The 12,974-nt window shown below is 38.4% G+C and overlaps 2 protein-coding genes across 28 annotated transcripts in view; one reads left to right on the forward strand and one right to left on the reverse strand.

The window, feature by feature from the left end:
- LOC109460239 (uncharacterized) overlaps nt 1–12,974 on the forward strand; it is a 259,735-nt gene that overhangs the window by 67,926 nt on the left and 178,835 nt on the right. The window lies entirely within an intron of this gene.
- The window catches only part of ADGRG2 (adhesion G protein-coupled receptor G2), a 103,157-nt gene that overhangs the window by 63,400 nt on the left and 26,783 nt on the right, over nt 1–12,974 (reverse strand). For all 10 annotated transcript variants that reach the window (XM_088795078.1, XM_074323670.2, XM_019755401.3 and 7 more), the window contains exons 2-3: nt 8,434–8,478; nt 227–342 (exon numbers count right to left, since the gene is read on the reverse strand). In XM_088795078.1, the coding sequence (XP_088651204.1) occupies nt 227–341 (115 nt within the window). In that variant the 5' untranslated portion in view covers nt 342; nt 8,434–8,478. The remainder of the gene's footprint in view (nt 1–226; nt 343–8,433; nt 8,479–12,974) is intronic.

Raw genomic sequence — 12,974 nt, forward strand, 5'->3', positions numbered from 1 at the left:
ACAGAGTTTCTATTTGAAATGATGAAAAGGTTCTGGAAATAATCAGTGGTGGTGGTTATACAGAATTGTGAATATATTTAATGTTGGTGAACTGTATACTTAGAAATACTTAAAATGGTAAGTTTTATTTTGTTAATTTTACCACAGTAAAAAAAAAAAAATCCTAAATAAACACACTCACACAGATAAAACAGAAAAGAAAAATGAAGGAAAACAGGTACATTACCTTCCAGGGATGTCACCAGACTTACATGAAGACAAATGACAAGTAACATCTTGAACATCAGTAAAAGTTCTTCAGGTCTGCCAACATGGCCGTAGTGCCCGCCAGAGGAAAACATCCTGGAGTGAAATCACGAGAAAACGTATCATCACAGCTTGCCATACTCACACCCGAAAGGTCAGTTCCTTGACCAAGGCACACTGCAATCCTACCTTCTTTAAATTACTCTAGTTCCAGAGAATTGGCAATGCCAGGGGGTCACTGACTACAAAGAGCAAAACCCATGTGTATTCTGGGAGGACCACCCCATGGGATATTTTGTTATATTAAAAATGACAAGCAAGGTAGTCCATGTGGATTTAGGGAAAACATCAACACATGCAAAATATCAAGAAGAAATTAAAAGCACAAAACACTGTATATATAGATGTTACCACTATATAAAGGTAGGTGAAAACTATGCTAAGAATCAGAAGGGATCACAGAATCGTATAAATAATCTACTATTTATGTCTAATGCTGTAAAAGGATAGATACATTGCTTTTCCTCCATATCAGTTCATTATCATTGCTTGCATTTTTAGTACTCAGGAAGGCAGAATCAACATTTTCTAAAAGACAAAGTTTATATGAGAACTGAATTTGAAAGCATCATTTGTCATTCCTTCAACAAATATTTATTGACCAATATAGAGCAGATGAAATGTGAGGGTTGAACAGGAGTTAACTAAATGAGACAGACGTGGTGAAGGTGGGACAGGGGCTTGGGGGAGCTCGGCATGCAGAGAATTAGAATTGCAAATGCTAAGACTGTCTATTCCTCTCCTGGTGAAAGATTTGGCCAACAGAACCCCATGACAGGCAGTCAGCTCCAGCAGCAGGGGCTGGTGTGGGATGCTGAGAGAGAAAGAAGCCAGCCAGAACATCACAACCTCCCCAAGGGGCCAGGCACAAGCAGGGCCACAATGAGAGCCCAAAGAGCAGGCTCCTTCTATAAGGCCACAGGGGAAGAGGCAGGGACAGACCAGGCTGTGTGTTCTCAGCTGGCAGAGCTCCTGGCCGCAGGGCACCCAGGAACCCAAACGCCACTGCAGCCTCTGGCAACGTGAGAATGAGTGTGCCTGCACAGTGGGGAAGACTAAAGAGATGAGTTCATAGGTCCTGGCCACACAATGTCTGAATGACTTTGCACAGGTTATGCCCAATGGCCAGGATTGCCCATCTAGCAAATTGTGATAAAAGCCCTGATAGTATTTCTGTGTTGAGTAAACAGGAGATCTTTGCACAGTGGCTGGTACCATGAAGGCACTATAAGTGCTAGCTGTACTCTTCACTTGTTCAGTCAAATAATATCTATTGTACCTAGTATGTGCAGGGTCAGATAGTGCAGAGATTCCGGGATAATGGGGTTGAGGGCATGGAAAGATGGGGGTAAATCACAATTTCTCAGTCTCAAGGAAAGCTGGCAATCTTTAAGAATCCTGTAATTTAATAGCCATCACCAGTACGGGTGTGTGTGTGTGATTCTTTCCTGGTCTTAGAACAGCAGGTGAATCCTTCTCCTTCCAAAGAGGGCTTACATTTTTTAAATCAATAAATTGTATTACATGTTAATGATACACGACATCAATATATTGTAAACTGCCTCTGGTTTGTCCCTCCTCTTCAGCACTTTTATCCTCTCTCTGTTTATAATGGCATATTATTGACCCTCCCTAATGAGTCACTCAAAGAAGAATGCTAATATAGTTGTGCAAAAATGCAGCAATGTCCCTCTGGAGGAAAATTCAAGTGTCTGCTACAGCTACACTCAATATTGATGGATCTCAGAAATATAACGTTAGATAAAGGAGCCAGACATAAAAGAATGCATATGGTACGTGGTTCCATTCACATGAGGAACAAAAGCAGACAAAACGAATTGCTGGAGTAAGAAGTCAGCCAAGTGGTTATCCTTGGAACGGGGGAGAGGGTGTAATAATTAGGAGTGGGCACATGGGGGCTTCTGGGATTTAGGTAATAGTCTGTGTGCTGGTTACATACATGGGTGTGTGCAGTTCCCGAAATTCACTGAACTGTACACTTACATGTCTATCATAAAAAGTTTCATTTAAAAGTTTAAAAATTAATCTATATTTTATTTCTGAACTCAGTTCCCCTCCAAAAGTATTCCTTTTTTTTTCTCTTTTTTTTTTCAATAAAAAGCTCTACTTAGTGAACTAAACCTCTACCAAAAAACTCTCTTCTATACAAATGCCTTAGACTCTGCTCTGTCTGGAATTCATAGAGCTTGGCTTAGAAGATTTACGCACGAGTATCTAATTTTAGTTCTGGAAAGAGTATTGGAGCAGTTTACTTCTGGAAAGGAACTCAGAATTCACCTATCCTCAAGTCCGCATTCTAAATATGAAGAAAGAGGCCCAACGTGCTGTATAGGACGGGTCAAGATCATTTAGTTGTTTCTGCTGGGCCACTGTGCTGGCCTGCTGAGAATTTGTCTCCTTGGAAGTAAACTGTTTTGAGTTCATCAGGTGAAAAATCAACAAATTCGAAATGCTATTATACAATTTCAAAATTTCTGCAAACTCATTCTTGAGTTTTGCCAGCTCCTAGGGTAGGACTTAAGTAGTATATAAGGTATGAACACTCAAATTAGTCATGGTACACTGGAACCTCTGATCAAAATAAACCATGCCTTTCACTGAACAGAGCTTGTACTCAATTCCCAAATGAGGGCAGGAAAGGCCAGAATGAAGGGTGATTCCAGCAATCATCCTGAAAAAAGAATATGGATCAAGAAGAACTTAGTACAGACCGGGCATCACTGAAAAGACTGCTTTCAGTTGTTAAGCCTGGAATATGTTTCCTTAAGGCTGACTATATATTTCCTAATAGGAAAAGTTTTATGGTATTTTAAATAATACAGTTCCTATTGTCTTCTGCATAAACTAGACAACATCCTATTAGGTCATAAGGTCTTTAGGATCTTCGATCAAAGAGGGAAATCTGTGGATTTTGAAACCCTTACTCATTATACATAAAACACATTTTTATCTTTTTCATCTGGAACTTTTCTTCATCATCTAGTGCAAATTGGGTTAGCCCAATACTACCTACGTCATCAGTAAAGATAGTTTAAATAGCCACTGGTTCTTAGCAAATTTTCAAGGTGCTAAGCAGGCCGGTGAGATAGTATCAATTACAGAGAAAACTATTTGCTAGCATTTAAACAGTAAAATCTAGACCTTGACACTAGACAGCCTGTTATGAAAGATTATCCTAGATTCATCTTGGTTCGGGGCCCCCGTTTGTGGTTGTGGACTCTGATGTAAATGGCAACCCCTAGGGTTGTACAGTGCAAAGGCTACATGACTATGGCATCGCCCTGCTTGTTCTAGATCTCTTCAATTTCATTAAATAGTATCACTCATATTTTTAAAAATCTATATCATCAGTGCAACTTTGAATGGCAGTAAATGATAAACCTATCTTTATCTAGATATAAAGAGTAAGATTAAAAGGGGGAAACAGCTCGATACCACTGTAGGACAAGTCTGGGTGAGGGTTATTCTTTGTTACCTCTGGCTAACTGGCATAACTTGATTATACCAGGGCTGGTATGACATATGCAATAATCAATATTTTTGACTTGAGTAACAAGAGGTATGATCATTGTTCCCTAAGTCTTCTAGAAAACTTTATGCCTTTGAGATATTTATGTTGTGTCCTAAGTACTGGCCCAGTTGCCCAGAGCTGATGGTGCTAATATATATTGGTAAAGCCAAATGAACTGACTATACAAAATATTAATAATAATATCTTGCAAGGATACATGAAATGTGATAGAATAAAAATATGACAACTATATTACATATACATATATATTATAATATAGGAAATAATATATATCAATTAGGAAATGAAAAACTAAAATTAAAAAAATTAAAGTCTTTCAAGGTCCTTGTATTATCTTAGAGGAGGCCAAAGGTATTGATTAGACATTAAAAAGTTCAGTAAACAGTGTAATTTCTACAGTCATTACTAAAAAATAGAACTGAAGTGTATAACTTCCTAACTAGTCGAGGGGGAGATAATGATTTTTAGAATATTCAGTCAATCTAAAAGAAGGCAAGAAAGGGAAGAAAAATAAACACAGAATGGTTAGGAAAAATAGAAGATGATAAATTTAAACACACATACAAATCAACGATTCATTAAATATAAATGGACTAAATGATTCAATTAAAAGGCAAAGATTATTAGACTGGAAAAAATACAAAATCCAACTATATGCTATTTACAGGAACACAGCTAGAACACAATGATTCAAAATTTTTGAAAATTAAAGGACAGAAAAGATATGTAATGCCAATACTAATCAAAAGAAAATTAATGTTTATACTAATATTAGACAAATTATACTTTAAAGCAAAAGACATTACCTAGAAATAAAACAGTTCATTCATAAAAAATTCAATTCAATAGGAAGACTGGACAAATTTACATGTGAATGCAACTAATAATATAGTCTCAAAATACACAAAGCAGTATTTTTGACAGGATACAAAGAGAAATAGAACAAATTCACAATCATATTGAGAGATATTCACATATCTGTACCAGCAATAGGTAAAATTCCAAAGAAAGTCACTAAGGATATAGAATATTTGAATGATACATTTAACCACCTTGACTTAAAGACCAAATATAAACCCCCTACTCAATAACTACAGAGTACATAATCTTTTGAAGTGCCGTGGAATATTCATGAAAACCAACCAGACCAAAGAGAAGTCTCAAAAACATTTTGCAGAATTGGAAAAAGCAACGGAGAATGTTTTCTGACCACAACACAATTAAACTGTAATAACAGAAAGTTAAGTTGTTATTTAACAAACTACTTATGGGTCAAAGAAGAAGTCATAATGTATATTACAAAATATTTTACTTAATCAGTAATAAAACACCATATATCAAGACATGGGGATAGAGCTAAAGATCTTTAGAGTGAAATTTATATTTTAAATGTGCGTATTAGAAAGAGAGAATGGTTTAAAATTAATAAGTTAAACTCCTTCTCAAGAAGTTTGAAAAACAACAGCAAAATAAACCCAAAAAGGGAGAAGAAAGGAAATAATAAAAATAAAAGCATGAAATAATGATATAGAAAAAAAGACATAAAACAAAAGTTATTAACAAAGCCAAAGTTGTTTTTTGTAAAGACAGTTCTGGCCAAATTAAGAGGAAAGGAGGAGGGGAGGAGGACAGAAAGAAAGGAGGGAAAGAGGAGGAGAAAAAGAGAGATTGTAAACAAATAACCAAGAGAAAGAATTTAAAAAGCTAGATAACTGAAGATGCTATAATCAAAAAAGATAAACGGATCTTAGGGACAACTTTAGAATTTTTTGAAATTCTAGATAGAAATGGGCAAATTCTTAGAAAAAAAAATATAACTTACCAAGAAGGAATCAAGAAGAAATAATAAACCTGAACAGATGTATAACTATTAAAAGTCTCAAAAGTTTTCCCACAAAGAAAACTCCAGGCCCAGAAATTTTCACTGGTGATTCTATCAGATACTTAAAGAACAAGAATTCCAATCTAACAAGAACTCAACGAATAGAGAAAGAGAGCACAGCCGAACTCATTTTTATCGGGCTAGCGTAACCCTGCTGCCAAGACCTGACAAGGAAAGTCCTCACATTTTTACCCATTTTATACATCAAATGAGACTATTTACAGAATTCTCTGGAATGCTCACAAAAATGTTTAGCAGCAATTTCAAATCTTGTAAATTGGAGTAATTTGAATAAATAAAGGACAAAAGGAACCATTCAGTATTTCAGCAACAGAATTTTTTGAGGATAAAGTCACCAAGAACTAAAGCCAGGGATGCTGTAGTAAGAGAAACAGCCTCCCATATGCCAAAAAAAAAAAAAAAAAAGTGTCCTAAAGATGACAGAAACTGGGTTAACTGGTGAGTGCTGACTGACTATGAGCTCCCTAACGGCAGCTCTGTGTGTCATGTGTCACAGCACAAAGTAAAGTCAATGGTGAACTAGACAGCATGATGGTAATAGGAAACTTCCACGTCTCTAGAAGCAAATGGAAGGAAAATGATTTGTTTGGTCTTTACAGTGCAAAATGATTTTCTTACTAAGCATTAAGTGCTTTCTAATGCAGAAAAAAGAGGCTTCATTCAATAACGCACGTGAATCAATATCAAATGTGCAAGATTAGAAATAAATGATGCACTTAAAGTAAAGAAATACTCATAAAACCTGGTGAAAGGTGTTATATTTTGACTCCCTCACTTATCTCCAATTTTCTCCACTGTCCTACCTGCAATCTACCATCTGCTTGATTATTCATACGTGAATTACCCAAAGCAAAATCATAGCCAGCTTTATCTATCTTCCATCAGTCTTCAGGATCCAACGCCAATACTCACAGTAAATATGTTCAACAAAAGTGTTTAAAAAATATATTCAACAACACACAGAAGCCTAAAATTCTGGCCTAAAAACACACAAGCAGAATAGCATAGGGTACAAGAGCATGTGTGGTAGATTAACTGTCTGCCTTCAAATCCAAGCTCCACCACTTACAGTGTAACCTTGGCCTGTTCCTTAACCTCTCTGGACTTAAATTCTTCATCTGAAAAACTGGAGGTAATGATTGGTTCTACCTCACAGTGTTCCTGTAGGGATGACATGAGCTACTATAATGAAGATCTTAGTATAGTCAAGAAGTGTTAGCTATTATTACAACCATACTTAGAAGAAAAGTTTATAGTAGGCTCCAGTGCTAAATGTCAATAGTTTTGGAATTATTTTCGGCATTCATTCATCAAGTTTACAAATATTTACTGAGGTTCTATTACATGCAAGGTACTATGCTACAGACTCAAGACACAAAGAACAAGACAGACATCTTTCCTGCCCTCAACAGCTTCCAGCCACTACTTAGATTCATTGGTTATTGGTGTGGCCAAATAAATAGTGATTTTTTTTAACTTAAAAGGCATTTTCTCTTCATGGGCTATGAGACTCAACTTGGCCTAAAAACAAAACAAGGCATCAGGACACAATATCCTCTTCTATGTAGACTTGGTTTCCCCTCACCCCAATTCCCACAGCATCCAACTCCACCCACAGCAGGCGCTCAAAAAAAGATTTTTAAATTGATTTGGTCCAGAATCTGTTACTACACAATAATTCTATCAATATGTAGAAAAGACAAATAGGAGACTCTCCTTAAAAGCATCTCCAAGGTGTTGATTTATCCCATCTTCAAGGGGATGGGGCAGAAGCACACGGTTTGTATCATCAGGAGATCACATTTGAGAGGAAGTGAGGTACTAAGGAAAGTGAACCACACACCACTATTCTGTGCTCTTTCTTGTTTTGTCATCCCACCATGCCAACTCCTGCTTCAAATCCCACCTTGGCCATTTACTACCTGTGTGGCCCTGCTCAAGTATTTAACCTTGTTTATAACAATAACTTATTAGCATTTATTATAATAATAACTGTTTTTATCATCTAAATTATGGTAGGACAATTATAATAATTATAAATATTTGCATTGGTTAAAGATTTATATTATTTATACCAGTGAAGTCCCAGAAATAACCACTCTTTATGAGTTTCAAAGGAAACAGGAAGTATAAGTCAGTAGTGGCTTCAGAATTTCTATGTAGAAGGGAGTTAGGAGCAGAAGTCTGGTTGGGAGGAGTCTTTCACAGCTGCATGTGCAAAGCACTTTAGGTAAGAGAGAGAACACTTCAATGGTCTCTTTCAAAATAGGAGAAGAGCTGTTGGAAGATAAGGAAGCCAGTCCAGAGAGAAGGAAAGGGGAAATAGTGAAACAAAATCCCAAAGAATTCTATGTAAATGATCATTCTCCTTCTCCAGATCTTACTGTACCATGTCATTTCAAAATCTGTACCCATTATTGAAAGTTATTCAAAAACAACTGGATTACAGAGAAGAAATGGGTCAACAATAGAATCCTCAAGGAAAAGAAAATGTCTGAAGAAAAGAAGGGTCCAAGTGATTGGAAGTGAAGAGTTAGACAAAAGAAACAAAAAAGAATACAGCAGTTAAAGAAACGGGGATTTGGAATGAAGTTGGTAATTTGAAAGAAAAAGAAAAAACAGCCAAGTATTCATTATTTCTACGTTATCACTTAGAAATAGCTTCACTCACCTGACAGGAAGTTCAGAAGAAAAGACGTAGAAACTCTACGCAAATCTAAAAAAGAAAAAAGAAAAGACAATTAGATCAATGGAAAGTGGACCTTCTTGGCATCATAAGGCTTCAGTACCAGTCAGCCCATCAGGCAGAGGCCTTCCAGACCCCCTGCTGTATACCAAGGCTTGAACTTGGCAGCAAAGTTACAAAAGAAATGGAGGATACAAACCCTGTTCTTAAGGAACGTATTATAAATAGAAAACAAGCCAAAGTCAGTTTGGGGACTGAGCTTGTTAATGTTTTAGTAGCATTTTACCGCTCCGTCTCAGGCTTCATTAACAGCATCGTAGGGACACTGGACAATGAAGTGATTGGATCTGGGGAGGGTGGTCCCTTATAGAGACCATGCTTTGTTAGATATTTGTTCATGTTTTTGTGACTTAACTTCCCTAGAACCTAAACTCCTTGATTTTAAGGATTGGGTCATTTATGTCTCTTGTGCTTCCAAGCCAGAGGCAGAATTATTTCTCCGTAGAGGGGCCAAGTAATTAACTCTCTATTGATTGTTAAGTTTGACTCAGAGTTGAAAGGGGAGGCTGGGACACTGGCAATGACAAGAGTGAGAGACAAGGTAGATGCACATTGGGGAAAGGAAATGGGGTGCCCACCCAAGGCAGAGAGCGTTGTTGGCAACATGACTTGTATCTTTCAGAACATTTCAAAATCAAAACATTGGTACAGATATTAGCTCAAAAATGACAGTCACTTCACACAGTGGTATCCTCTCATGTGAAATATAGACATAATGATTTTCGAGTTAAGATTTGCGAGAAGAAACAATCCATAGGGTGATCTTGGAACCAACTGACCTGGCTTCCGTCAATAGAGTGTTATGACAGAGGTTCAGTGCTCAAGGAGGAATCCAGAATGTGCATTCAAAGAAAAAATAAGGAATCTTGGTAAGTTTCTATTGATCACAATGTGTTCTTTAAGAGGAAAAAAAAAAGGAGTCGTTCTTAATAAGTTAAAGCCCAATATGTCAGAGAAACTTCATTAAACAAGTTTAAAGAAGACAAAAATGAAGGCCAAGCACTTTGTCCAGTCCTAGGATGAACAAATTACAAACACATGTCCCAATGCTCAACGTGGAATGAATGTAGGATTAACAACTGAAAAACATTAAAATAATCAAACAAAGAAATCAATTGTGACTTAAGTACGGAAATAATTTCACTTCACATTTGTGTAAATAAGGATTTTCTACATAGGGATGTTTGATGAAATTTCACAACTCGAGCACATTGCCTCTTCCAAAACCTTATTGATAACCACAGAAAAAAAAGCACACTTAATGGTTCCCAGTAATCCATTTTATCAATAAACAACATGAGGCTCTCTTTGCTCCTTTGGAACACTTTCAGGTAGAAAAACAGGGCAAGCAACAGTGAAATGCTTTGCCCACTGGATGAAAAAAATTAAAAAGCCTAATAATATGTGGGGAAATGAACACTTGCATACACTGTTCTTAGAAATGTAAACTTTGAGAGAATAGTTTAGCTATGTTTTGAAATTTTAAATGTGCATATGTTTTGATCCAGAATTTTAATTCCAGAGATGGTCCCTACAGAAATATTGATACATACAGATACACAAAAATATACAAACACTGTCATTGCAACTTTGTGTAGGGAGAAAGAAAGCCTAAGTATCCCTTACTAGATGAACAGTTAAATAAATGATGATCTAGCCATATTATGGAATATTATACAATGCTTTAAAAAATGAAGTTGATTTGTATGTATTGACATATAGAGATTGTTAATACATACAAGTCAAGTAAAAAATCAAGTTTCTTAATAATATATATACGAGGATATGTTAAGAAACAAGCAAAGCTGTATATCTGTATGCTTATTTCTATAGTGACAAGTGTGAATGCACACAAAAAGCCTTGAAGGAAACCCATCAAGCCTCCAGATAGACGTATGACAAGGGAAAGAACAAATCCCAATTTTTACTCCATAGAACACAAACACGTATTCATATATCAGTTATACAATTAAATATATTTCTTCTAGCAAAGAAAAGCAGAACAGAGGGACAGCCAACTCATCCAGGTTTTCCAAACGGAGCTCCAAAATCAAGCTGGGTTGGGCGTGTAACTAGAAGGTAATATCATCACTTGCTCAGGTGGATGCCATCTCTGGCCCTGCTCTAACCCAGTTAGAAAGGCCTCATGGAAAGCCCAAAGATTTCTGGTCTCAGAGCCAAGAAACCAGCTTCTCAGCCGGGAGCACAAACGCACTTGAGCAAGTTGTGGAAAAGATTGTCAAAAGCAATGATGTGAAAATGTCTGATGGACACAAAGCCTAAAGTTAATTAAAGAACTGCACGTCCTTCAGCCTCCAGATGCCTCTTTGCCAGTCACCACCACACACCCACCATCCTATATGTCCTGGAGAAACTAAACAGGAATCAGGATCCCATCAGCACCAGCACTCCAGTAACAAAACACAGTGACTGCCAATGTTTGGGCTTCTTACATCATTGAAAGAAAAGGGCAAGTCACAAAAGGAACCATATTGACTTATGTAAGACATGGCACGGAACGGAGAAGCTTCTTAGAGAAGAGCAGCAAACTCACCAATTGCTAGGATTAACTGAAACCTCCCCCACTTGCCGACTGCCCCAGACCATGACATCAGAGAGGCTGGAAATGCATCCAACTTCCTCTGTTTACCAACCTGGCTAACACCCAGGGCAGGACCAGCGTGATCAGAAAAAATTAAAAAGGCAAGCAAACTGTACAAGTGGTTTGGGCAGGAAGGAAGAGATCTCTGTACGTACTTAGAACCCTCTGCAGTGCAGAGGAAGCTCTCAGAGAGGCTGCCTCCAAGAATCACAACTCCTGTGCTCATAGGCTGCTCAGAGTCCCTGGGTGTTGGCCATGGGGCCCACACATCCTGGGGATAATGGACAAAACAACGGGCAAAAGGCACAGGTAACAGCAGCCCCCGGCAGTTGTGCCGCTGCCTGGGGGTAATGTGATGCTGGTCCTAGGAGCAAACAAAACCAAAAACAAATGCAGCACCCTGGAGGGCTCCACACTTCATTTTGAACCTAATGATTAATTCATGGCCCAGACTGAGGGGCACAGTGGCTCCCAGTTCCTGGCAATGACACCGACACCACGGAAAAAAGGGCCAGAAGACAAAGAGGCCTTGATAAATTGGGAATGGGAGCAGAAATAAGCAAAGAGAAGCTTCTCTACGCTAGTTGGAAAAGCAAATTGCACACATGGAGATGATGGTGAAGGTGAGGCATGTGGGCATATACAGGAAATAGCTGGGGCTATGCAGATTCTTGGCTATAGAGTGGTAGGTAGGCCATCGAGGAACAAACGAGTGGTTCTAGAACCTGTGATGGCCCCATTACTGATGAGACCCTGCCTAATAGCACCGTCACCTGCATAGACTGGTTTGTTCAGTTCTGGATGCCACCATTCAAGAGGAGTTAAATTATGGCTCTGGAAAACTCTAAAGATAATTCATTCAACAAACATTTACTGAATCCCTACTATGTGCCCAAATCGGCCACTCTGTATGGTTGTACAGGTTGCGCCCTGCACAAGGGCACTTGGTCAAGAGGACCATTAGAGCCTGAATCCAGAATGCCAGGCTTTCTGGAAGAGCCATATGAACCAGTTGTGGGCTCTGTCACAGGTATAACGAGAGCTCCGAGTTTGGGCACCTAAACTGGTGTAGGGAAATGGATCCAGGAAAGTTTCCCCAAGGCGGTAACAGTCATGCTGCCTCCGAAAGGATGTGCACTTCCTTTTATGCGAAGACATAGCAAAGAGCATTCCAAAGAGAGGAAATGGCCTAAACTAAGACACAGAGCCAAAGACTGGCATGGAGTGGGCTTGACTCAGAATCAGTTTAATGTTTCTGAAGCATAAAGAGAAAAGCAGAGACTGGCCAGAAGGGACCGTGGAGATATGAAGCAGCAACCTGATGGAACGTATAAAAATATAGTCTGTGACCAAGCTGGGAAAAATCCACATTGCACTCCAGCTGGAGGTTGTGATGGCTTATGAATAATATTCACTATGCTTACAAGGCATGCACAGAAAGAAAATGGCAACGAGGTGTTCTCCAACTCTACCATGGGCAGAGATGGTGTCTAAATGGTGGTTTAAACCATAGCCCAAGGGACTTATTACACAGCAGGGAGAGTGTGCTGGGATTGATTATTGTTATATTGTAGAAGTGACTGAGAGAGCTTTTGGAATTGCTTTCTGACACATCCAAAAAGATGCTCTTTTAGTTCCTCTGGTGAGGCTGCATGCTGAGGTGGAATGAACCAGGCCAGGAAAAGTAACTGGCTGATGTCTTGCAACTGTGGGTACCATGCTATTTTTCTGCAGCACTGAGAGCTTTCTTTTCTCTCCTCCCCTCTCTCCCATCTTCTCTTTTTCTCTTCCCTTCCTCTACTCTCCTTCATCCTACACTTTCCCTTCTCTCCTCTTACCTAGCTTGGGGCTTGCCAAACATATT

Source organism: Rhinolophus sinicus, chromosome 18 (genome assembly GCF_057876585.1).
Source record: "Rhinolophus sinicus isolate RSI-liver-muscle chromosome 18, RSI-T2T, whole genome shotgun sequence".
NCBI lineage: Eukaryota > Metazoa > Chordata > Mammalia > Chiroptera > Rhinolophidae > Rhinolophus > Rhinolophus sinicus.